Below are 27,548 nucleotides of genomic sequence, written 5' to 3'. Positions count from 1 at the left end.
AGAACACAACAGAATCAGATAAACACTAACAAATGTGGCTACAAATGTGGTGTGATAACCCAAAGTGGTTTCACAACTGTAACCTGGTTAAACATGTGGTGTAGGGTAACAAAAGAAAATTTTATAAAGTGTTGCAAAATCTTTCTGTTGACTATAGCATTAAATGGGGCAAAAATGTAGCTTTTGCAAAACAGTTGATTTCTAGCAGTAAATGCCAACAAAAGACAACAGAAGCTATGTATATATCACTTGTCAGTTCAATAAGCCGAGTTCATCACTTCATTTCAAAGATGAGGTCTGAAATAAAAGACTGAAAACAGCCTAACCAGGGAAGTTTACAGACATTAAAAAAAGATTTTCAAACAGAAAACATAGCAAGCTTCACTGAAAGAAGACCGCAGAAAGACAACAGTATAATTTAGTTGGTTGGAGGTGTTTCTTCAATATCTTACATAACAAATATTTATATTTGAATAAGAAACATACAAAAATAAAAATCATTTAAAATAATTTTCAGATACATTCACTTGCCAATATGCTTGTTTGCTTGCATGCATGCATGAGTGTGTCCATGTGTGCATGCATGACTGCATGTTTGTGTGTGAGCATGTCTTATCTGTGTGTCTGTATGCATAAATGCAAATGAAAATGTAAAAAACACAACATCTGATAAAATAAACCAGGGAGTTCAACACTTCGTGTTGGAACTATTTTCATGGGAATAATCTGAAGACAAGCTTGCCAATGATAAAACGTAGAAGAAACAGATCACACAATCAGTGTACATCTGATAGAATAAGGAAGAAGCACAGAAACAGAACTGACAAAGCAGTCTGGAATAAAGCCCTGTCTGCAATAACTGTATGCATATATCAAATAACCAGTAAAACTTATATGCACTACAATATGCATTCATCAAAATCAACTGTAAATGTAAGAAAACTAACTGAACTGTTCTGTCAGGTCTTTTGTATTCCATGCATACATGAAAAATCAATTTTATCAAATCAATTTAGACTTCATGATCATTATGTTACATACTCAACAGTCAAGGAAATTGGTGGTTAGTTCAAATAAATCCTAACCTTTATCCACACAGTCACTACACATTTTATTCAATCAACAGCCATTACAAGACAAGTGTATTTTTTTGTATCTATGTTCAAAATAATCATTTATCTAGCAGTACACTTAACAAAACCTTCCATCACACTGTATGTCAAAAGCATCCTGTACACAAGTGAAATCATTCATTTATTAATTCATCACTCTATACAAGTATCACTTGTACACAACAAATCATTTGTACACTTACCAGTCAACAGCATATTTTACAGATTTTGTCAAACTTCATGTGTCCCTTCTCTGGAACATATTTATCCTTTACAAACATGATGTATTCTTCCATACATGTGTTCATAATCAACAGTATGCTATCCAACTTCAAAGAAGACTTCAAACTCTTCAAATCAAATCCATCCACCCACATACATGAAATAATGTATTCTGAACAAGAAGTAAACAATATGTTCCAAATCTATCGTCCTTTCAGATCAACTGTATATTCAAATCAATGACATAATTTACACATAAAATGTGCTTACTGAATCAGTAGTGGTGTATTAAACATTAAATCAGCTGAAATATAAAACTTCCACATCTGTGTACTTGGCCTTCTCCTGCTCACTGGTTTATCGTCTCGTCATTATAATGTGATTTAGTTAAATACATATTCATTCTTTTCAGCACTTACATACACACTCACACAAAGGGTGTGGAGAACAAGTGAAGGATTGGATGTGGGAAGGGGGTGGTATTAAGAAAGAAAAAAAAGCTAACAGCAAAGTGGTGGGGCATTGGGCAGAGGGGTCATCATTCATACCACCAGCTACCAACCATAGAGTGGCATACAACCTGTCTCTGCAAATGACAATACAAACTGCTGGAAATCCAACGAAGCCCTCTGAATATCAATGTATCTTGCACTCATATCTGTTCCCCTGTTCTTATATTGGGCGGTGAAAATTAGACAGTCAAATAACAAATGGTGCACTGAGATAGTGCTGGAGCATTGTACACTTAACCTATGCCCAACAAAAAAGCATTACTTTAATATATACCTAGCAAACTATGTAGCTAATGAATTTCAGGAACTGCACATCTGACACATGGATATTTACTGTACACTTTACACACACTCAGCAAACCACATTTTGGCCAGCCAACTGTAAAAAAAAGAAGACTTTATAAACATCATCCAAAAGTACAATAAACATATTTTCAGTCAACTATGTGCATAAAATATCCACTGAAATACATGTGTGCATTAAATAGATCAAATGTGCATTAAACAGGTCAACAATATAGCCTTTACAGAAAGCAACAATGAACCTATTACAGAAAGAAACATCAAACTGCCATAAAAAGCAAAAACAAAACAAATGACCTGGTGGCTGTTTCCTAACAAAAATAAATACAGCTTGCTTGAGATATCTGTATTTGTACTGAATGCTTACAACAAATAAAGGCAGTCTTCCATATCTCACATATTAAAAAATAAATACACTGAAACCATTCAGTCAAGCAAAAATACTTGCTCAGCTGCTGTTCTCCAAAACAACTGAAGTCTCTTTCTGATGATTTCACGGGCATGCTACACCAGTAACCATCTTCTCCCTTTAAGTGTTAGAAGGAAGAAATACTAATAAAACCACAAATCACAAATTAAGTTTGTTCCTTAATTAATGTGTTTATTGCAGTGTGTCACCTACATTAGAAAAAAATATGTGCTTAAGAGCATGACAGCACCTAAAATTCTTACTTAAAAAATATATCACCAAAAGAACACATTTTTCTGTCTCAAGCGATTTCTGGCACACATGATAACCAACCTGTCACACATGGCCTGATTCACAGCACTTAAAAATCAAACACACAACAATCGCCTGTCATGACAAACAAAATTAACATATATACATATAGATTTTCATACATATGTGAATCTTTCTTTTTTTTGTTTCATACAACACATGTGGTTTTTCCAACAAGATTCAAGTTTTACCCAGGTGCTCAACTCTACCTATAGGCCAATAACAACAAAGGAGAAGCATGTCATTCTTCTTCAATGATGTTGCTTTTTCCCTTTAATCAATCAAAGGGGATGACGATTTCTTGAAGACAGGACCACAACGTGACATGTACTTTCTCACATAGTCTCTGGCCTTGGCCTTGACATTTTCATTCACTTCAAGATCTTCAACATGGCGACAGTGCTTCAGCTCCTTTGCCATCACATGATGAGTCAACTGCAAAATCAGAATCAATCAGTTAAGAATATACTGATAGCTTCTTGAAAGGGGCAATCATCTTTTGCTTCACTTATGACGTACACATCATTATTCCAGAATCAGCTCTGTGAGAAAGGAGGCAGGAGAGGACAGAAACAGAGACATGAAGATGGGTGGGGGGAAAGTGGAAGGGAGAGATACAGAGACTGACAAAAAGAACATTTCTTCCCTCCCCAACCATTTAGAAAGTTCATCTCAACTATGCAGCCATTCCCAAGGCAACAAATCACAGATCATGCCAAACTACTCTTGGGCATGGCAGTCAAACAGCCAGTGCACCAAACTTCCAACCCCAATGATCAGATCTGTGGTCTGAACTGCAGTCCACCTGGTGGGTTAAGGTTGATTTTCCAACTTCCCCAGTCAGCTCATGAGCGGGTTTGCTTCTACCTTAAACCATTCAACTCTGTGCCCAAGCATTGCTGTGGCTTTGAAATTTGCTTCATCAAAATGGTTTCCATGTTCCTAAATATTAACACCACAAGGAAAGACAACTAACCTCTTTTTGTATTTCTGACTGTGTCCAAACATATTAATTAAAAGAAAAACAGTTGATTTCATTGTAATTATTTTCGGTGTTTTTCTACATCAATATGTCAGGGAAACCTGCTGAAGCTGTGAACTTCCCAAGGTTGAATGGGTTAATCCTCATTGTGCCCACATCAGGATTTAAAAAAATGAAGATCCCTTGGCTGGTGGGTCAGGGGAACATGGACATACCCTGCATTTGCCTCCTTAGACTGAAAGTATGGCTGTCAAACAGCAAGGTAAAACTGGGTGACACTCATAAAAGCCTATCAAAAGAAACAAGGGAGCGTGGGAGCTGCAATATATGAACACAGTAGCAGCAGTGCACTGCAGTCACTGTTCAATCACTATTCTTCGGTTAGAAACCAGCTAACTGCCAATCAACCCTGCTGAGTACAAATCATATGCTGATCAAAGACACTCAGCTGCAGGTATAAAATAGAGTACATTTTGAGAATATTCAAAAAGCCACGTTTTCATAGCTTTGGTGCTGCCCTAACCCACATTTCTTCATTTCACTTGCCATGACAGACTGAATAAAATGCAGTCTGAAACTCCAATTCATCTTTACAGCTCTTATGCATTTTTCAACCTAAGAGGCAGGACATTGTATTTTATGATTTGAAGTATGCAACATTCAAGAGTTTTCTGTTATCTGAATTTGAAAAGTTCTCAGTGCACTTTCAAGCCTGACCCAAGAAGCAATTCAACTATGATTTGAAGTATGCAACACTGAACTGTTTTCTGTGATCTGAATTAAAAAGTTCATCATGTACTTTCCAGCCTGAATATATTTTCCAAAGTAAGATGTAATCAAATCCACCTTCTGAGTTAATCTATGGGATATTCAATATATTTCCTAACCTTAAGTAAGATATACTTCTTTTCTGACCATCAAAAAGAACACTATGCATGGTGACTCACCCGTCTTGCAAGGTGCTTGAAGTCTTCAGTGGTCTGAATACGTCCAGATTTGCAGTCCGGTCGACGATATGGATTCAGGTACACCACCACAAACTTAGACATCTGAACATTAAAACATTCAAACTTTAATATAAAATTTGTGCAGAGTCTTGTAACTTCAACACATGCAACAATTAGAAGTCTCACAGACACACAGACCTTACTCTCAATCAGTAAACACACATACCCAAGCCCTAATGCTCCATATACACACACAAATAAATATACTTGTTCACACATGTGCATGCATGTGTGCATACACATACTCACACATACACATGCACACACACGCATACATACACACACACAAAATGACCCATATATGTCAAATGCATCTCACAGACATATGAAGCATCCTTCAGCAGGATTATGCAGGCATTACTCAGCAGAATTATGCATGTGCATACTCACATGCAGACACACAGACACAGACACAGACACACACACACAGAACTGAAGAGAAAAAAAGAGAAAAAAAAAGTATCACTGACTATTCCATATGCTCTTACCTGTTTCCTGAATCTCTCTTTGATTTTCCTGGCCACTTCACTGGAAGTGTCTGCAGCGGCTGTTGTGGTTTTCCTCTTGCTCTCCTCCTCTCCTTCATCTTCCAGTGCGTCTGCAGTGTCCATCAGGGAGGGAGAACCACCGTCTCCACTAGGAAAATCCCATTGTGTTGCTCTGCACATACAACTCAATGCTGTCAACATGTCTCAAACTTCAAATGCTATCAACTTATATGATCAACCTTTACATTTTTGTAGACTCCTTTTATCCCCCCTGGAAATGGGAGTATGGCTGCCCAAATGGCACGCTAAAAACAGTCACACACATAAAAACCCACTCATAGAACCAAATATTGCCAGAACTGCAGCCTTCAAATCCAGAGGAAGGAGACTCTCTTTTGCAGCCAGCTGATCCTTCATTCAAATGTCTCTGAAGGGATACAGCAAAATGATATCATTTCTTCAGTATTTCATATATTCATTACACTGAATATTTCATTATGCACCTCAACAATTTGTCAATAAATGTCAGAAAGAGTGCAGTGCCAGAAACAGGCCACCTAGCTTTATGGAAGTATTATTAAATTCACAAACTCTCCACTACTTTTCAAGATTTGTTTTGTCTGTGAAGCAGACTTTCTTTCAACATAAAATGAAGACTGATTTAGCAGGACCAGATCACAGCTAAGCGGATACCAAGACAGTATATCACTTACATCAACATACGAAGCATTTCTTATGTAAAGGTTCATTTCCAAACTACTATCACAATTAATCTTGTTGATTTTGATTGGGATGGCTCTTCCACTCTACACACATCCATCCACTCACAGCAACATGACTGAACATGCTAGTGCAAGGAAGTTAAACCTGTCCCTCCCCATCTTGTCTTACAGCTCAAGGCAAGCACTTCCTCAGTCCCCAAGGAACCGAGAGAAAATGACCGTACCTAGTCAGAGTGTTGTAGTAGTATACCCGTCCCTCTGCATCCCTGGCTCTCTTCCAGGGCTCTGGTAAAGTGTCACCCTGTTCTGGTGGTGAGGGAGGGGGTGGCACATCTTCATCCTCAGTTGGGGTGGTAGGCTGGGCTGGTGGCACTACAGGGGATGACTGCTGAGGTGTGGATATCACCTGCTGTAGAGCCTGCATGCAAGGTTCGTCCATCACAACTTACAATCACTGTCACCACTGTCCATATTGGTTTTTGTCTATTGGCTGTTATAATGTCGACTGTTTGGGTATGTGCTATCTCAATGCCTTACCTTTAAACCATGTCCTCACCCTTTTTCATTTAATAAATATGCAAATTCTGCATCTTACTTTATCTATGAAATTTTCACTATTATACTCAGTATTTTTCAGTGTTCATGATGTAGAATTACCTTACTTTAAATCTTCTGTAATGAAAAGCAATTTCATAAATGACACCATAGCCTTCCAACACATAAAACCTTCATGAGAAAAGTGAATAGAAGACTAAAAGTCTGGACTGCATCAATTGTACAAATTCAGATCAAAGGAGATACAGCACATACTTCACTGGACACCACATACCCCACTGAATCTTGTAACTGTCAATGTTATCACCAGAATCAGTCGCACATGAACTATAAGCCACTCACCATTTGCTGCATAGCCAGCTGCTGCTGCTGCTGTAACTGCTGTTGCTGCTGCTGAACAGCAGGGTCCTGATACACCTGTGCAACTGGGCTACTTGCATACACAGCATGCACCTGTTGCACACATATCACATGGTCACTACAATCAGCTACTGCCACATTACAAAACAGCACATTAACCTTTACCAGTAGTTCCAGCTTACAGCTGGGCCAACAGCAAAGTGAAAGCTGTATAACGAGTGGTTTCTCTCCATTGCACTGGGAATTCCTTTACAGTATAGTCTTTTGTGAAGAACTACGACTAAGAGGCAAGATTGCACTGGCTCTTAGCGCTGCAGCCTAGGTGCCCTTTGATAACTATTCCCATGCCAACTGTCCTAAAGCTGCCTTGGACACGAGAGTGGGGACTGACCTGGGCAAGACACCCTCCACTATAACCAAATTCTAGCCGAGATAGTCAGGATAGCAGTTACCTCCTCTGCTGTTCTGATAGTCATAGTTGAATAAAATGGATTTCTATTCATAGAGATCCAGCATGGAATTTTTGTTGAGTCTCCTTTTTTTTTTTTTTTTCTTTTTCTTTTCCTTTTTTTTTTTTTATATATACATTAAGATGAATTCTTGAAGCCTATCATCAGGCTTGTACATCTTTCCAAAGCCAGCTTCACTGGCTTCCAATGTCACTCTCACCTGCTGACTGGGATCCAGCGTCTGAGTCAGCAACCCTTGCTGGTTCAGCAGTTGTTGTGTTACCAAGGCGATGTCTCCCCCGACAGCTTGTGCCGCCATCATCAGCGTCTGGTGTTGTTCTGGCGTCAGCATGCTGCTGTACTGCAGGTGACTGCTGTCATAGACTGAAAACACACACACACACAATTTGTACACAGAATGAATGAACTGACACATTGCATAGATATGTGTGGACACAGTCACATATACATGACAGATGGTATTCAGCAATAATTGTAATATTAATTTACAGAAGGTAAAACTATCACAGAAACATTCATGACTTGTCAGCCTGCAACACCTTTACAAAAGGGATGGCATTATCCAAATTTGTTATCCTGCTGAATTTGACTACTCCAATTCTTGTGACTGCAAGTAAAATGCTAAGATTTTCAAACACATGCATACATACAAACACACATCACACACACACACGCGCGCGCACACACACACACACGCACACGCACACACAACGCACACAAAAACACACATAGTTACTACAACAGAGACTCACTTTGCAAACGAAAGCATTTCTAAAAGATTCTCATCAGAAGTAACACCCCACACCACAGTCACCACACTTTTCTTTATCACCACTACCACCGACAGCCCCACACACACCTTGGCCCTGAGAAGCCAGCAAGCTGAGGTCAGGTCCCAGGTTCTGCAGCACAGCCATCAGGGCGGGGTTCTGCTGCAGGAGAAGCGTCAGCGCTGCTTGCTGCTGCTGCTGCAAGAGGGCCTCCTGCTGCCGCTGCAGCTCGGCATTCAGCTGGTCTTCCGCCTTCACCTGGGCCTCAAACAGCTGGCGCCGCACTTCCTTGGGCAGCTTGGGCCCTGCTGCTGTCTGACTGCGCCTGGAACAGTCCATCAAAACCATGTGTTTTGCTTGTGGAGGGTTGGGTTTTTTTTGTGTGTGTATGTGTCTCCTGTCCCATCTTCTGTGCCCTGCCAGAAGTAATCATCACAGTCATCCTCTTTCTGACCGCCCCGTAAAAATGTACACCTGTGTTGTGGTGACTGTTGCATTCATACTGCACCCCCTGCCCCCCAGTACAAATCTGCATCCATGTTGTCCCACCTCCTGTGCCCTATCAGTGATGTCAGTCTAATACTGACCACCCTCTACAAATCTACATCCATGTTGTCACACCTTATATCAAACTACTGTTATGTATTATCATTTAGCTATGGCAAGCACCTGTCATTAGTCTCCATCCTCCTGAAAAGCAGATAAAATCCTCCCAAAATGGAGTATGGCTGCCTGCATGACAAGTCAATCAAAAACAGCCATACACACAATTGTCTCATCATACAAATGCACTCTGTGACTTTGTATTTGCTTGAAGAGGGGGTGTACATATTGCATGACCAGTGTGCTCAGCTGAGAAATTAAAAAATCACAGGCATTTTATCTACATATGGCATAGTTTATTTGACAATCAACATTCTAAGAACCTCAGCAGACAAAAAGAGAAAGACATCTCACTTTCTCATCTCCTCTTCCTCTGGTTCTTTCTTCTTGGATTTTTCCATTTTGTTCTTCTTCCAGCAGGCATAGGGATCTGGCTCTGTACAACAAACACATTTCATCCCATGTTCCTATGGTGAATAAGGCATGGATTAATCACTGCACCTGCTAAATACTGAAGCACTTTTATCATGCTTGCCATTCTCTGAACCATGAAAATGATTTTCATAGATGTTCAGCATGTCCCTTTGTTCTGTTGTAAGTCTTTGTTTGACAAAGAAAATTAATTAAAGCAACAAAATTGGGAGGGGGGGGGTGTCTGCATTAAACAGTAAATAAAAACTTGATATTTTCAATCAAGAATTTTTTTCATAATTCTTTTCACATTTTATTCCAATATCTTTCAATCATTATCATCCATTTCTAATACTGTTGATAAGAGGGCTTCATACATACATACATAATTATAAAATATTACTAATTATCAAAGTATCAAGTTACCAAGTTTTTAACTAAAAGAAATAAGAACTGATAATTTTCACTTACCACTATTTTCAGGTTTTGAACATTCTGAAAAGACCAAACAGAGAACAGTTAAACCACTGTCTTGACATGTTGAGCTGTCTTCTTCAAGGTAAATTTATATATCATTTTCTAGACAAGTAATCTGACAATAATAATTTTTAATTCCTGTCTTAAAGGTATGCACACACACACACACACACACACACACACACACACACTTTTTTTTCTCGTCTAATATCATTTATAAGTGGAAAGGCATTGAACTGAAGACTACACACACAAACACACAATCACTGGAAAAAGAAAACTGATGAAATAAAAAGATAAGCTGCAGATCTATTGTCACAAAATGCACGTGGGTGTGTATGTCTTTGTTCTTTCTTTTCTTTTCTTTTTTTTTCTTTTTTTTTTTTAGGTAATTGGTTTTGCACATGTTTTCTTTTTTAACATCAATTTGTACAATACTGAGGAGGTGTCAATACATGCACATTGATTTATACCCACTGCAACATTTAAACAAATTAAAAAAAAAAGGAAGCTGATGCCTGGCCCATGGACCTGATGCACAAAGTTGTACAAGCTGTCCACATTAACCAAATTATTCCTACTCAGCTGTCTTTTCAGGGAGCTGGTGACTGGACAGCAACAGTGAGTGCCACTCACTTTTCCTTCATAGGTTCAAACAGCTTTGAGTTAAACATTCTGTGGAATAGCAGAAACTGAGTCTGACCATTCAAAGCATTGTATTTGTATTGTATTGTATTGTATTCTATTACTGTTTGTCACAACACATTTCTTTGTGTGAAACTTTGCTGCTCTCCCCAGGAAGAACGCATCGCTATAGTGCAGTGCCACCCATACATTTCTTTTTTCTGTCTGAAAGTGTACGAGAGGATTTTTCTAACTAACTTTGCCAAGGACTACCCTTTTGTTACCATGAGTTCTTTTGTGTGCACTGAGACGAAAGTACATGCTTCACACAGGACCTCAATTTATCACATCATCCAAATAACTAGCATCCAGACCACCACATAAGGTCTACCAGAGGGGGAGAAAATAATGCCAAGTGTGGGATTCAGAATCCCATGCGCTCAGATTCTCTTGCTTCCGAAGCAGCAGGTTACCACTGGGCCACAACACAGCTGGAATGCCTGTCCTCCCTCCATATGAGTGAATGGGAGAGTCTCAGTAACACAAATGCAGAAGAAGAACTTTGTGCAGAAACCGTGACAATACAGTTGAGCTGTCCAGCACTGACTTCACTGTCTGAGCAATTTTTCCATGACAGGACGCAATGTTTCTGGCTTCAAGAGGGGTAGTCTTAGAAAAGTGTTGATTTTACTAAGTTTGGCTGTGTGAGTAAAAAACAACAACAACCTGAAACTGAAAATTTTAACTACAGCTTGGAATTTAAAACTGGACCTAGAAAATCACATAAACCTCCATCAAATAGGTCACCTATGGTTTGACGTAAACAGACATTTGGATAAACGTATTTTCTTACTTTGAAGAATTATATCTATCTTGGTATTTAAAAAGTAACTATTCTACTTCAATTCATCATTTGCTGGGGAAGAACAATTACAAATCCCAAGTAAAAAAAATTGCATAAAAGGCAAAAGCCAGACACAAACCCAGTTCTCTTTCTGTTCTCTTCCTTTCTTCTATCCTCTGTTTCTTGGGGATCTTGTACAGTTCCTGCACACAGAAAAGCCAGTGATGTGTAACAGGCTCATACCAGATGTGTTACCTTGATACACTCAAGACTGTGTATCCCAGTTATTGCATCTTCCTTACCCATCCAGTAATCCAGAATTCAGGTATGCACACAACAGATTTTTGTACTTCACTGATTGTGTTGAAATGAACAAACCACAAATGAAGTTCTCTCAAACAATGACTATGCATGCAGCTGTTTAATAATATACACATACAAATCAGCAATTCTCTTGACTAAAAGTTATTCTGAAGCTAACACAGTAGGTCTGCCAAGATCTATTATCCTGTCAACTCACTTTGACAGCCTTCTTTTATTTCAATTAAAAAAAACTTTCACTGTCACTTGATTACATGTATTAAGAACGCACTCACCTTCAGATCACCCCAGCCAGTGAGTAGCTCAGTGGCCATGTTGTAAACAGGATCCAGCTCCTCTAGCTCACTGCCAGGGTCACCAAACACCCCTCCCTCCTTGATCAATGTAGGCATTTCCTCCTCTTCCCCCTCAAAGCTCTCCTGCGAGGTGGAGGGTACAGGCAGGCTATCATCCATCTCCTCTCCCATGCATTCCAGTTGGGGTGGTCCAGTTCCATCTTCAGCTGGTGCCTTCTTCCTTCCACCATCTTCTGTTGCTGTCAGGTCCCCAGCTTCTGAAGAGTCTCTGAGAACTGCTTCTGTTGTCAGCTGCAAGGGCATTTTTGTACTGTCAGCTAAACACAGCTCTTGTGAAGAACTTGGCTCAGATAGGGATGCTTGCTTGCTTTCAGTGGAGTCTGTGTCTGATTTATTGTTGGTCTTGTCGTCTGGTTTGAAGTTATCTGAGTCTGGTTCTCCTGTCTCTCCATCTCTGGCTGTCACTGAGGAAATCAGATTTTCAGCCACTTTTGCTGAAGGAGTCTGAGCAGCACTCTGTTCTGTCAATAATGAATGTGGTGTGTCATCTGCTGATGTCCCAACACTCGAATCTGTGCCACCCGCACTCTTTGAAGTTTCACTGTCAGCAATTGGTGAAGACACCGACTTCAAGTCTTGACTTCCTTCACCATCTTTTTCACAGGTCTCCCCTTCACTCTTCACATCCATGTTTGATGAACTCAGCACAGCTGCTTCTGATGTTGACACCGTTTCATCCCCTGTGACCTGACTAGTTGGCAGGGATGTCAACAGTTTACCATCACTGCATACCTCACTATTCGTTGAGGACACCACATCACTGTCAGAATTCACCGCCTCGTCAGCAAAGGTGACTCGTTTCTTGGGTGTCTTGCGCACCTTGCTGTCTTTGTGTAAGGTAAGGATGGACACAACAGGGCGATCGGGGGGCACAGGCAAGGGTAGAGGCAGAGGTTCACTGACAGAGTCTGCTTCAGCCTCAGGGAGGGAAGGGGGTCCAGGGAGGGTGCCCCACCTCTCCACTATGTTCATGATCTTGCTCTCCTTCAGGACAGTACGGTTGGTGATGGGCAGTTTCTTCAGCACCGAGAGCATCTGCACAAGAAAAGGTACAGCTTCTGGAGTTTCTGGAGTAACAGTAGCTATCTGCAGATCATCCTGTATGCACTTTTACATTATTCACCTAATCAGTCTTATTAACTAAATTGTGCTTTACTGGCTGTTGATAGTTTCATGTGCACTAAAAAATATTCACCTCACAAATTTCCTTATTGTGCCTCAATGCCTCTGGGAAATGTCTGCAAACTAAACAATATTCACCAAAACAAATTTATAAATAATACAATGCATCATTACCTAACGGTAATGTATCAGAAGTAAATAATATCCCCTCAACCAAGGACTCAGAATACTGTGAAGATTTAAAACATTTTTCCTTTTTTTTTCTTTATTTATTTGTTAAAGGTACACATTACCATTTTCAAGTTGCCTGAGCAAGAGGGCCACATTTATACACAAAAATTCTTCCTATCCAAGCATATAACTGTAGAAACTTAAACAGCTCAGTGCCAAGAGAAGAGACAAGGCAAATGTATCAGCAAACTCAAGGTTGCCTACCTGCATCTTGAGATCACTTTCTTCCTCAGAGTCTCCTGTATCCACCATCCAGCTCCACAGTAGTGGCAAGCCTTGGTATCCCAGAAACAGACGGAGACAGTTGATCTCTGTTGTGTTCTAAAAACAGAGGATACACAGTCATAATAATACTACTACTAATAATAATAATATATAGTTTTTCTATGACGCAATATCCAGCACCAATGCTGCTCAAAGCGCCTTACATCATCCAGTAGACTATAAACATGCCTTAAAAAACACAGAAACTGCTATCTGACAATGGAAAATATCCAGTGTGTTCATATGAATGAAAAAGCACACTTAAGAGATGAATCAGATTATAAAAGCTATGAAGTAAATAAGGCTTAGATTAAAACAAAATGCATTTCAAAGAACACACACACATAATGTAATATAAATTAAAATTTGTTATTCTGATTTGAATAAGCAACATAACAATGTCAGAACATTCACATAATGCACACATTAATGCATAAATAAACAACAAGAAAAACCAGCAAGAATACCTGAAGAATTCTCAGGAGTGACTGACGGTGCTCTGGTTTGCGGGCACGAACCATCAGCCGACACAAGTCCAGTACATGGTCCTTCAGTTTCATGCCATCCTCCAGGCAGCTTATGCTGTCCATGTCTTCATCCAGCTGAAGAACCAAATCACACTTTCATCAGCAAAGTGTAGTCAGCTCTCATGTAAAAACTTCTTCACACAAATGGGTACTGAATCATTAGACATTACTGACATTATCTGTATTTGTACTACTACGTAATGTCTGCATAAAAAAAAATCAAAAACAGAAAATTCCATTCTCATATATGCTAGATTGTCCTGCACACACATTATGTTGAAGACAGCCATGAACTGTTCCAATCGTCAAGGAGAATTACTTGCAGTTTATCCACGAGGATTCTTTTGACTTCAATTCACTTTGAACAAGGCAGGAAACTGCGCACCACAGACAGGTATGGACAGATAGATGTGTGCCTCAGCAAGTGAGTACATGAATACCTTTGTGCCAAGCATTTTCATGCCAAAACTCCGCACATAAGTGCATGAACACCTTTGTGTACAAGCATCTTTATATCAATACTCTGCATGTGAGTGCAAGAGCACCTTTTTGAAAAGCAATTTTATACCAAAACCGATAATGTCTTATTTAGTGGAAAATAATATTTAAATGGATAAATCATATATCACTAAGAACCAAATGTACACACATTAAGGTCAATTTCCATATAAAAATACAATCAAAACCATAGATGAATGAAGTGTGCATCAAATATACTTTTATGTTTTGGTTAATGTCATCCATTTAGAAAGATCTGTCACGTTCAGAAATTTGAAGTGACGCTTTTACTGAGAAAATCTAATTATCATCCAATGACACACTTGTACAAATTGGGGAAAGGGGTTAGGGAAGAATGATTCAGTGCCAAATGATACTGACCATTTCATCTTCAAACAGCCCAAATTTTCGGTACTCCCACGTTCTCTCTTTCTTCTTCTTCTTCAGTGGAAAGTTCTTCTGACCTCCAATTAATCCACGACACTGCTCTGCCCCACAGTAACACTTCTGAGGCTCTCTGCAACAGATGTGTAATACATGTAAAAGACAAAGACCAAAGTGTCATTTATCAATCTTATTTGTGGATTATCAGGACACTGAGGACATAATGGATTTCTGAGATTTATCTTGTCTATGGGTTTGACAGACACGGTTGTACAGAATGAATCATTCACAAACAATACTTGTTGCAGGTGTGAATTAAAACAAGGATGGGAAATTGAAATTAAAAGTTGATTCATTACATGTGGAGTGATGGCCTTGAGGTAATGCGTCCGCCTACGAAGCATGAGAATCTGAGCGCGCTGGTTCGAATCACAGCTCAGCCACCAATATTTTCTCCCCCTCCACTAGACCTTGAGTGGTGGTCTGGAATTTAGTCATTCAGATGAGATGATAAACCTAGGTCCCCTGTGCAGCATGCACTTTGTGCACATAAAAGAACCCACGGCAACGAAAGGGTTGTTCCTGGCAAAATTCTGTAGAAAAATCCACTTCGATAGGAAAAACAAATAAAACTACACTCAGGAAAAAATACAAAAAAAATGGGTGGCACTGTAGTGTAACGATGCGTTCTCCCTGGGGAGAGCAGCCTGAATTTCACACAGAGAAATCTGTTGTGACAAAAAGAGAAATACAATACAATTATATCTCTACTCACTCCTTCAAAATCTGTTCTTCTTCCTCATTTCATCATTTATTAGTCGCTGCCATATTATGTGGTGTTTACTTTCAGAACCTGTACTATTACAAAATACCATGCTTTGACAGTTTGCCATTTTCTTGGCGCCATGATATTTCATGCCAAAAATCATGAGAAACAGGACAGTTTCACTCTTTTTCTCTTTATTTTCCTTTCTAAGTGTTCTTCACATGCCTTTCTTCATTGGCTAAAAAAAAAAAAAAAAAAAAAAAACACAAAGGGAACAAAACCAAAAAAACAAACACGGGCATCCTGTAATCTGTACACATTTTAATCATGTATCATTCTATTTGCCTAAACAAAAATTATGATAATAATAATGATTAATAACCAGGACAATTCAAGAACCCGTATATTGCTGACGTTACTTAATGGACGGCATTAAAAACTGCAGCTCAACATCAAGTTTGTTATTCTCTCGAATTAAATAACAGCGACTGTTCACACACCCCTCTCCGCCCCCCCACTCCCCCTCCACAACACAAACATTCATGCACAATTGTTTGTGTGGGTGATTCTATAACGAAGGACCACTTAGTATTTTTTCATGTTCAGCAGGAGCATGCACATGTCTGTGAGCTTGCACATGTATATCACCTATTAATTGCATCATGTAGATGGGTGTCTGTACATATATGTACATACATGTCCAAAGAAAATTAAGAATAATAATGAAAAATAAAAATAAATAAGAAGAGAAAAAAGTATATTCATTCAGTTTGATATACACAAACTAAATAATGTTTTACATCTTTCTTTGACAGTGTGAAGGCTATGTTTTCATTTCATTTCAGTTTTCCTAAAAAGGAAAGTCATAACTGTGTGTCTTTCTGAAGCACAGAATATCACCTGCAGTATCACTTGTCATAAACTGAATGATTTTAAAATGTGTTCTGACAAGTAAGGGCATCTGGAGAACAAACACATGTAAACTCAGTAATAGCTCTACTCACCCATAGAATTCAAACTGGTAGTCAAATGTGAGCTCTTCACCAGCACTTATTGGTTTCTTGGTGAAGAACCCCACTCTGAGCTCTCCATTCACTGTCCACTGAAGACCAAAAAATGGAGACATTTAGCTCCACGTAAATCTAGCATTTTATCTTACAGACAAACACCTAACATTTGTGTTTTTCCAGACCTTTTTTCAAGGAAAACATGGTTCCCCAACTGCACATATCACTGCTCAGTCACTGGCACTGGATGCTGATTAGATCCATCGCCTTAAAACCAAGCTCACAGTCAAAATATTACAAGTTTGGACCACAGACACCTAACGCAAAAACATGCATTTTCACAGCCAGTCTTTACATACTGTTAGGATGGTGTCTGTACAGTGTTAGATATGTCCCCTCCCTCCCCCAGTTATCCCAAGATGGTTATCCCTATTACAGTATTAGTCATACCACTTCAGCTGGATGTCAATGTAATACACAAATGTAACTGACTGGCACTGAGCAATCTTGTTTGGCAGAAGTAATTACCAGGTTATCATCTTACTTGGTTTGGTTTTGTCAGTCTCAGAGCCCTGCATGCATGTGGCATGCAGATATTCACTCTATTGTCTTATAATCAAGCTAAAATCAGAGTGACATGATACACTGGTAAACTATCACAGTCTATCATTAAGAAAAAATAAGAATGAATGGTCACACATGTCACCAAATTAGCATCACCAATTCTACAACTGACAATGTAGAAAAACCAATTAATAATTAATCTGACTTGTCACACACATCACCAAATAAGTATCACCAACAGTACATTTGACAATGTAGACAAACTGATGAATATGTAACTACATCCATCAGACAATACCATATAACATACAGTGTGTGTGAATATATAGTGTGTATGAATATATATATATACACAATTATGCACACAACTGTGTGCAGTGGGGTGTCGGGAGGGGGGGGGGGAGTGGGAAAGGATCAATTTAACAGTGTTGCTGCATGACACTTTGCCAGCTGCAATGACATGAGTTCCTTTCCATGTTATTTTTTTCTTCTATCTCTTCTTTCCAAAAAATTATCAACAACTCATTCTGAATTTTCTCCTCTCTCAAATCCCATTTTTACCAGTTTCAGTTTGTTTCCAAAGGAGGTACCACTACATTCAAACAAATCCATGTATGCGCTTCACCACATGTGCTAGTTAGGTTCATAACCAGAAGTATTACCCAACATGCTCAGTCAGGCCTTGAATGGATGCATATATATTTGTGTACATATAAAAGTGGATTTCGACTACAGAATTTTGCCAGAGGACAACACTCTCATTGCAATGGGTTCTTTTTAAGTGCACCAAGTGCATGATGCACACAGGACCTCAATTTACCGTCTCATTTGAGTGACCAGCCAGGAGCTAAAGGTGACGCAACCCAACAGAAAACCAACGGGGCTGAAGACAGAGGTACCTGGTCAACATGCGCCTTCTAACAAAGGTATCATGCATCTATCACAAATGGATACAAATTCATCCAGTTCAAACATATTTTGTTCACAAACATAAACATATGTCACAGACAGACACAAAACATATCTAATTCTACCTTTTGTGTTTCACAGTTCGGATCACAGCTGTGATTAAGAAATCTTGAGTTGCTTCCTTTCAGAGTGGCATCAATGACCTCATCTGCATTAAGCGCCATGAAGTAGTGATGTTTCAGTCCTTGCTTGGTGTACTGTCGTGTGCGGCGCACAAACTCCTTGTATCCCAGCAGCTCGCCAACATACTCCAGCACAAAAGTACCACTGAAATGACAAACAGCACCCTTGTCTGTCATAGAAAATAAAACAGACTGGATTATTACATGAATCTAATATCTAACAGTACAATTATAATGCACTGTTCCAATTCACCCAATGCACAAAAACATAACAACAGTGACATTCATGCAAAAGTAATATCACATCAGCACACACACCTCCCTGTTGTTCCCCCACCCCCCTCCCCCTTCCATTCTATCTTCCTGCTGACATAACTGAAATCAGTTTATCACAGGAACATAAGTCATGAATGCATGTGCACACCACACACCCCATGCTAACCCCCATCCCACACACACATTCATGTATGTGTACAAAAACCACTAATGCTAAGTTGTAGAAATAGTCATATTAGTTCTGAAGGAAATGAATATTATCAACTCGCTTCAAATATTATGTGAACTGAATGAGACAAGGGTGAAACCAATAGGTCTAACATTATTTCATCTGATCTTTTAACATTTTGTTGGTTTCTCTTTAACCAGTTTTAATAACTGATGAGTATTTAGCCCTGTCGGCTGGACTGTAGGAAAAATAATTTCATTTGTGTTATCAGTACCAGAAGTAGTAACAGTGGCACCAGTTACAATCATGTTAGCATCAAATGGAACAGGAAAAGGGTGGATCAGTGAAACCGTGCAGACCAGTTACTATAAATACTTACACATGTGGCAAATCATCAGCAGCTTTCAGTCCCCATCCTTTGCCAGGACCACAAAAGAAGGGCTCTGTTTTGGCATATTGTTTCTGCCCAAAATAAATGCTGCATCATCCACTTATTAGCTGAAGACATTGTTAAACATTGCTTCTTTTTTTTTTCCTTTGGGGGTACTTAAAAACTGTTACATACATCTTCTTTTCACAAATCTGTCACTAGCCAGAGAATTATTAACAGTGGGAACAATTCCATTCAACATTAAGAACAGTTGCACTCAGTTTTATGGCATCATGAAAAAAAACCACTTCTGTTTCTATCTGTCCTTTTACCCCAACCCAAATAATTTATTTCAGCCCTGGCATTCCATGCAGCACACAAATGCCTATTGGAAAGAATGTCTGAAATTTATTTTCATCACTCAGATTGAATGACAGTGATGTGTCACATGTTTTAATGTAATCATTAGTCAATGTTCTCTGCCTATGCAGAGAAGCAAATTTGCCAGTTGTTGAAACTACAGACAATAAAAGGTAGTATTGTTTTTCCTGATTGAATTAACTCATACACTAATACAGAAATAGTAAATACATGAATGCAAAGCTTTCTTTATCAAACATTGTGAAACATTATATACAAAATGAATGGATGTACATGGTATCAAAAACGATTGTACATATTATTGTATATGATTCATCAAAATGCATATTGAAAAAAAAAATGCTGGAAAATGATAAATAAACTTACTTTTTGAAAGCGCTTGTTGCTACAATTGGTCAGACAAGGGCACCTAGATCCACTGCAAGACAAAGAATGTCCAAGTTGACATTGCGAAACAATAATTCCTGACGATTTAAAATTGAAAACATGCAAATTATGTATGTGCATGTAAACAAATACACACAAACTCAAAGTCACACATATATGCTTTAAGCACACAAACACACAAAGAAAATACACACACACACACATATATATATTCACATACATATTAGTTGATTGCCAGACTTTTTCTCTCTCTCTCTCTCTCTCTCTCTCTCACACACACACACACACACACACACACACACACACACACACAGAAGAACAAAATAAGCTATTTGTCAGAAAATGGTTTGACTCTGCAGCTAGAAAAATCATGCATGGTTCTGTTTAATCTTGGTTTTAACCCAGACATATCACCTATTTTTAAAATAGATGGGTCAGTAATAGAATATAAACAAGTAGTAAAATTCCTTGGCGTATATCTCACATCAAAACTGACATGGAACATACATTTGGAATACTCCTTGACAAAAGCTAGAAAAAAAACTCAACTTTAAGACTGTTAGCAGACAACACTAGGGTCAGGATACCTCTGTACTTATCCACCTAGCAACATCGCTACTATGCTCAAAGCAAAGCTATGCACAAGAGGTATTCTTTTCTGCACCAAAATACATGTTGAAGAAATTACAAGGTGTGTATAGTAAAGCATATAAGCTTGCTAATGGTGTTCCAGTTCATGCTTCAACTTTAAAAACATACACAGAAATTAAAATATTACCCTTTGAAGAACAGATGAAACTTGCATCAGCAAAATTTATCTTGAGAAGTACAACAGTTCAAAATTCAAATATTGGCGAGATCAGTTTAAAATCAAACCTTCATTTCCCTAAAAGAGCACAATCTATTCACTCTCTCATGACTATAGGTACTTATACCTCTGGCATATTTAAAACATCAGGAGTGAACCCAAATCAAACTGCCCCCCGGTTATCATACGCAACAATACCTAAATGGGAGATGAACAACGCAACATATGACATTATTTACCCAAATTTAAGGAAAACTGAAGACCCTCTCTCCCTGCTTTTGTTAAATCTCACATTCAAGAAAATTATCCAAATCACCTCAAAGTATATACAGATGGTTCAGTACTTGATAACAATCAGGCAGGTGCAGCATTTATAATTCTGTCATTAAAAGTAGAGAAGAACTATCATATCAGTAAAGATATTTCTGTATTCACAGCAGAACTTACGGCTATATTAATGGGATTAAATCACTTACTAGATCTTCCCATTACCATATTTCAAGTGTTATTTTGTGTCAATTCTAAATCTGTATTACAAGCATTAAAATCTTTTAATTTGAAGACAAGAGGAGAACTTGAAACAGAAATTTGTCATATAATTCATGTTTTGACTATCCGTGGTACTAAGATTAACTTTTGTTGGATCCCTTCTCATGAAGAGATTGTGGGAAATGAGCAAGTGGATCGCTGTATGAAAAAAGATGCAATGAACATCTACAATGCCATCAAAATTTGTATTCTATATTCATTACAAGGAGGTTATTCTCTACTGGAGAAAACTTGCTGGAACCATTTCAATAAACTCTGACAGAGAAAATACTGACAATAACTCGTGCAAAATTGATTGCATATTTACTTTTAAAACAAAAGGACATCACAATAGCAGAAGGCTCACCAGTCTGGTATACAGACTACAACTAGATGCCATAAATATACTTCTAATGTGATTTGCATTTGCAGCAATAAAATTACTCCCGTGCATATCATCCATGAATATGAACAGTTAAAACCATATTTACCTATGTCATTTACAAAATCTACAGTTCCATATGCTTCCATCAGAGATGTCTTATGATAATCAACATGTGTTTGAAATAGTTCAGAGTTTAATTTGGAGCCCAACTGGCTCTTTGTTGTAATTCTACTGGTTGACTAGTTATTTTGTTTTATTTATATCTTCTTCTTTTTTCTTCTTTTTTTTAATGCTAATTGAGGAGAGAGGAACAGGGAAAGTTGTAATGATTTAACTCACTCGATACTGGGCTTTTTGTAATCACGTGTTCCTGTGGATACTGGGCGTTTGTATAGGTTTTTTAAAAAATCACCAAAAAATAATGACAAAACACAATGACTTGAAATTTTGAGACATGTTTATTGATAAATGGAATAAGCATGGTGCTAAGTTTCATAGCCCTTACTTTCATGGTTCATTTTTTGTAGCTGGAGTGATAAAACATAGTTTTTTTACAACAACGAAATTGAGGGTGGTTCCAAATGCATAGAAGGAAAATTTTCAGCATTGTTGAAAGAAGGGTTATTTTCCACATAAATCACATTGAGAAACCCTGTAGAATGTAAAAAAATGGCTATTTGAGAGTTTCTGCATCATACAAATGAGCAAAAATAAATAACATGCAAGTGGCCAATTGGCAATTTGTCATACGGCATTCTTTAGTACATAAGGCATCAGCATGGTTTGAAAACAATTCATAAAAAAAAAAATAAAAGACACATGGTTTTGAAATTTGGAGACATTATTACAGATAAAGTGAATAAGAAGAGCACAATTTTTCAAAGCTCTTACTGTTATGGTTCACCTTTTGTAGCCAGAGATAAATAATATTACCTTTTTTACGATAACAAAATTGAGGGTGGTTGCACATCATAGTGATGAAATTCACAGCATTGTTGAAAGAAGGGTTATTTTCCACATAAATCACTTTGAGAAACCCTGTAGAATGTAAAAAAATGGCTATTTGAGAGTTTCTGCATCATACAAATGAGCAAAAATAAATAACATGCAAGTGGCCAATTGGCAATTTGTCATACGGCATTCTTTAGTACACAAGGCATCAGTATGGTTTGAAAACAATTCATTAAAAAAAAAATAAAAGACACATGATTTTGAAATTTGGAGACATTATTACAGATAAAGTGAATAAGAAGAGCACAATTTTTCAAAGCTCTTACTGTTATGGTTCACCTTTTGTAGCCAGAGATAAATAATATTACCTTTTTTACGACAACAAAATTGAGGGTGGTTGCACATCATAGTGATGAAATTCACAGCATTGTTGAAAGAAGGGTTATTTTCCACATAAATCACATTGAGAAACCCTGTAGAATGTAAAAAAATGGCTATTTGAGAGTTTCTGCATCATACAAATGAGCAAAAATAAATAACATGCAAGTGGCCAATTGGCAATTTGTCATACGGCATTCTTTAGTACACAAGGCATCAGTATGGTTTGAAAACAATTCATTAAAAAAAAAATAAAAGACACATGATTTTGAAATTTGGAGACATTATTACAGATAAAGTGAATAAGAAGAGCACAATTTTTCAAAGCTCTTATTGTTATGGTTCACCTTTTGTAGCCAGAGATAAATAATATTACCTTTTTTACGATAACAAAATTGAGGGTGGTTGCACATCATAGTGATGAAATTCACAGCATTGTTGAAAGAAGGGTTATTTTCCACATAAATCACTTTGAGAAACCCTGTAGAATGTAAAACAATGGCTATTTGAGAGTTTCTGCATCATACAAATGAGCAAAAATAAATAACATGCAAGTGGCCAATTGGCAATTTGTCATACGGCATTCTTTAGTACACAAGGCATCAGTATGGTTTGAAAACAATTCATTAAAAAAAAAATAAAAGACACATGATTTTGAAATTTGGAGACATTATTACAGATAAAGTGAATAAGAAGAGCACAATTTTTCAAAGCTCTTACTGTTATGGTTCACCTTTTGTAGCCAGAGATAAATAGGATTACCTTTTTTACGACAACAAAATTGAGGGTGGTTGCACATCATAGTGATGAAATTCACAGCATTGTTGAAAAAAGGGTTATTTTCCACATAAACTGCATTGTCAAACCCTGTAGAGTGTAAAAAAATGGCTGTTTGAGAGTTTCTGCATCATACAAATGAGTTAAAATAAATATCATAAAAGTTGCTAATTGGTAATTTGTCAAGTGGCATTCTTCAAAACAGTAGGTATAAGTATGGTCTGGAAAAAAAAAGAAAAAAAAGAAAAAAAAGAAAAAGAGATGTCACACAGTCTTGAAATTTGGAGACATGATTACTGATATAGTGAATAAGCACAGTAAGCAGCTCTTCAGTCTGTGGTACTCTCTCTGTAGTTGGATGGAGATGGGGTATCCTTTACGATGATCTTTCTTGTCTAGGTAATCCATATTGTTCTTGAAAAAAAAAAAAATTTTCACACACATCACACTGGTAATCATTTGAAAGTTTCTGTACTGTAAGAATACACTAACATTAATCATAGGGCCAAAAACCTCACTATTTGATATCCAAAACAGCCGCTGTCTACACATGGAAAAAAAAAAAAGCAACAAAAAAAAAAAAAAAAAAAAAGCACATAATCTCTTCTAATAATTTGCATAATCTGCAATGGTGTGATACACTTGAAAACAAGTGATGTCTCTTCCCTGGCACAGCTTATCACACAAAGTTACACCACATTTGGCGCACCAGTTTGGGCTTTCCCGAAATTTGACCTCAGGATAGCGTTTGCGCCGTGCAGTACAAACATGGCATTTCCTGAAGTTCTTCTTTCCACTGGGTCGTGGAGGAAGAACAGTGGAAAAGTGTGCACCTTGAAGGCGAGCCTGTGGGGTGGGCACAAGTCCTGGAGGACGGGGCTGGGCAGCAGGCTGGGCAACAGGCTGGGCAATGGGCTGGGCGATGACCTGGGCAGCAGCCTGGGCAACGGCCTGGGCAGTGGCTTGGTCAGCAGCAACACCAGCTTGATATCTGGCATTGAGTTCATTGCCAATTATGACAATGAACTTTTTCAGGGACATCCTAGATCCTCCTTGACTCCTCTGGTACTTGTCATGGAGGATGGATGCCTGGATAAGAGAGAGAGTGAAGAGGTGAAAAAATAATTTTTTCCACCACTTCATTGTCTTCCGATTGAGCGGCATGTAGGCCATGAGCTGGTCACTGCGGTCAACTCCAGCCATGTTGACTATGTAGTCTTGGACAGCTTTAGGCTTCAGTTTCCTGCCTGTCCTTGTGGTGACCTCCTCCATCTCAGCTGGGTCCATCTTGGTGGTGATCAGGTGCACTGCCTTCTTGTCCATCCACTTCAGGACACCTACTGCACCTATAGCACATGTACACAGAGAATTAGGGAAACAGTTGCAGTGGAAAAGAAAACACACACACACCACGCACACCACTACCACCACCACAACCACTAATGCACACTTACACACACACACACACAGTCATGTGCACACACACACACACACACACACACACACACACACACATAAATGCACACACACACAGTCATGTGCACACACACACACACACACACACACACACACACACACACACACACAAATGCACACACACACACACACACAACACACATAAATGCACACAAACACACACACACACACACACACACAAATGCACACACACACACACACACACATAAATGCACACAAACACACACACACACACACACAAATGCACACACACACACACAAATGCATACACACACACACACAAACTCAACAATGCCTGTGTACCTTTACACACACCACAGATGTGTCAACAGTATTTGTATATGTGATGTAGATGAAGTACAAATGAACAGATCATATTCATAATATCAGTTGTAACACAACCATATGTGGAAAAAAGTATATCCTGGAGGATGTATGATTTATAAATTATTGTGTGAACATATTATGATAGGGAAACAAACTCATGATAAATAAAATTACTACATACCTTGGCGTAAAGCGTATACATGGCCGCGTGGTGGGGCTGCAGAAACCAGCTGTCTGGGCATACCCTTCCTGTTCGGCCGCACAGTCCCAACACAGTGAGTATCCTGCATCACCAGCTTCTCCGCCAGCTCAGGGCAGCAGTAATAGTTGTCTACATAGACTGTCCGGCCTTTATTCAGGAGGGGCTCTGCTATTCTCATTACCACATCCACCGGTTTGTTGCTGATGTTGGGGACGTTACCAAAAATTTCGAAATCAAACACATAAGCTGATGACGACTCACACAGCTCGTATAGTTTGATCCCCCATTTGACAGGCTTGTCCTTCATGTACACCCTGAAGCTCAGCTTCCCCCTCCATGGGCACATTGCCTCATCAAGGCAGATGTTCTCCTCTGGGATGTAGAGGGCCTTGAATCTGTCTCGCAGATGGGTGTAGACAGGCTGGATTTTGTGGAGAGGATTGTGGTTTTCTTCTCCCCGAGGAATATATTCTTCATTGTTCGAGACATGCAGCATGGCCAGAAGTAGATTGAATCTATCCCTGGACATGATGTTGGCAGCAAATGGTGATACCAGGATAGGGTTAGTTGACCAGTAGTCAGCCACTTGTGGTTTATGGGCGAGACCCATGTGTATAAGTATCGCCAAGAATCCAGTCATTTCATTCTCTGTGGTGTTCTTCCACTTCCTAAAGAGACTGTGGGGTGGCAGAACACCTTTCTGTTGAAGGGACTGAGCGGCATATCGGTTCGTTTCTTCAACGATATGCGTCATGATCGCGTTGTCGAATATCGCGTCATAAAAGTCTATAGGGGCGTGGCCAGTCATCCCTTGTAATTGCAGTCCGTGCAGTTCTTGGTCAGTGTAAGGTGGTATGGCAGGGAAAAAACTAAAATCCTCATGCCACTCTTTGCTCATAAATTTCAGAAAAGTGTCCATGCTCTGGTCAGCCAGTAGGCCGTGTGCGCCTGCCTCTCTTTCACTGTCACTGCCTGCATCGCTTGCCACGCCTCTCTGCTCTTCCACTTCAGGTTCGATGTCCGACAAACTTTCATTTTCACTCGCCTCGGATGCTAAAAAATCACTCTCCTCGTCTTCTTCACCATCTTCGACATCTGATCCTTCAGTTTGGACCAGTTCTACGGCTTCTCTTAGGGTGTAAACACGCCTTCCTTGTCTGCTCTGTGTACCACTCGTGCTGGGTTGCGACGCCATTGTTGTTTGTCTGAACACAAAGGCCTGGGTGACGACAAAAATAGCTCAACAGCACAGCAACAAGCGACGTGCCAGCCACTCCAGTGGTCAGAGGTTGACCTATGCTAATTAGGCTGTAACCTGGATGGCTGTGTCTGTGACACCGGGTTACGACGTCACTTGTGGAAATTTTTGAAGGTCGGAACGGCAGTACTCGTTGTTCGTATAAAACCGGTTGGAAACGGACAACGGAAATACCCGCTGTTAGTATCGAGTGAGTTAAGGCATGGGTGGGATGGGGGAGATGATAGATTTTCATATAAAATCACAAATGTGGATAGACGTTAAGCAAAAGAACAAACGAACACACACACAAAAAAGCACACACACATACACACAAATAGCACACCACTTTACCATTACTAAAATGTCTGTTTACTCCTACCATTCAATCATCAGCATCCTGTTGAGACAATCTTCTCCGCAGACTGTCACTCCCCGGGCACGGTCAGCTTTCGACAATGTGCAATCACACTGCATGCGCTTCATGCTCTTTGACCTCTTCCTACAAAATATTATTAGAGTTCTCAGAAGTATGCACATGATTACCATTTCATCTTCACTTTCCCTACTAAACCTTCCATG

The 27,548-nt window shown here is 38.9% G+C and overlaps 1 protein-coding gene across 3 annotated transcripts in view; it reads right to left on the bottom strand.

Moving 5' to 3' along the window:
* Positions 1-2,024: 2,024 nt before the first annotated feature.
* LOC143292602 (uncharacterized) overlaps positions 2,025-27,548 on the bottom strand; it is a 204,591-nt gene continuing 179,067 nt past the window's right edge. For 2 of the 3 annotated variants that reach the window (XM_076603054.1, XM_076603055.1), the window contains 19 exons: positions 27,349-27,468; positions 19,877-19,928; positions 19,139-19,221; positions 18,258-18,459; positions 16,657-16,754; positions 14,884-15,019; positions 13,945-14,079; positions 13,418-13,534; positions 11,780-12,895; positions 11,323-11,386; positions 9,710-9,733; positions 9,182-9,263; positions 8,314-8,549; positions 7,654-7,817; positions 6,967-7,077; positions 6,294-6,487; positions 5,348-5,519; positions 4,800-4,901; positions 2,025-3,305 (listed from right to left, as the gene is read on the bottom strand). In XM_076603054.1, the coding sequence (XP_076459169.1) occupies positions 3,144-3,305; positions 4,800-4,901; positions 5,348-5,519; positions 6,294-6,487; positions 6,967-7,077; positions 7,654-7,817; positions 8,314-8,549; positions 9,182-9,263; positions 9,710-9,733; positions 11,323-11,386; positions 11,780-12,895; positions 13,418-13,534; positions 13,945-14,079; positions 14,884-15,019; positions 16,657-16,754; positions 18,258-18,459; positions 19,139-19,221; positions 19,877-19,928; positions 27,349-27,468 (3,370 nt within the window). In that variant the 3' untranslated portion in view covers positions 2,025-3,143. The remainder of the gene's footprint in view (positions 3,306-4,799; positions 4,902-5,347; positions 5,520-6,293; positions 6,488-6,966; positions 7,078-7,653; positions 7,818-8,313; positions 8,550-9,181; positions 9,264-9,709; positions 9,734-11,322; positions 11,387-11,779; positions 12,896-13,417; positions 13,535-13,944; positions 14,080-14,883; positions 15,020-16,656; positions 16,755-18,257; positions 18,460-19,138; positions 19,222-19,876; positions 19,929-27,348; positions 27,469-27,548) is intronic. The other variant, XM_076603057.1, reaches the window with a different exon arrangement.

The sequence above is a fragment of the Babylonia areolata genome, chromosome 18 (genome assembly GCF_041734735.1).
Source record: "Babylonia areolata isolate BAREFJ2019XMU chromosome 18, ASM4173473v1, whole genome shotgun sequence".
Lineage (NCBI taxonomy): Eukaryota > Metazoa > Mollusca > Gastropoda > Neogastropoda > Buccinidae > Babylonia > Babylonia areolata.
The sequence above is the reverse complement of the archived record's forward strand: the minus strand, read 5'-3'. Positions and strand labels throughout refer to the sequence as shown.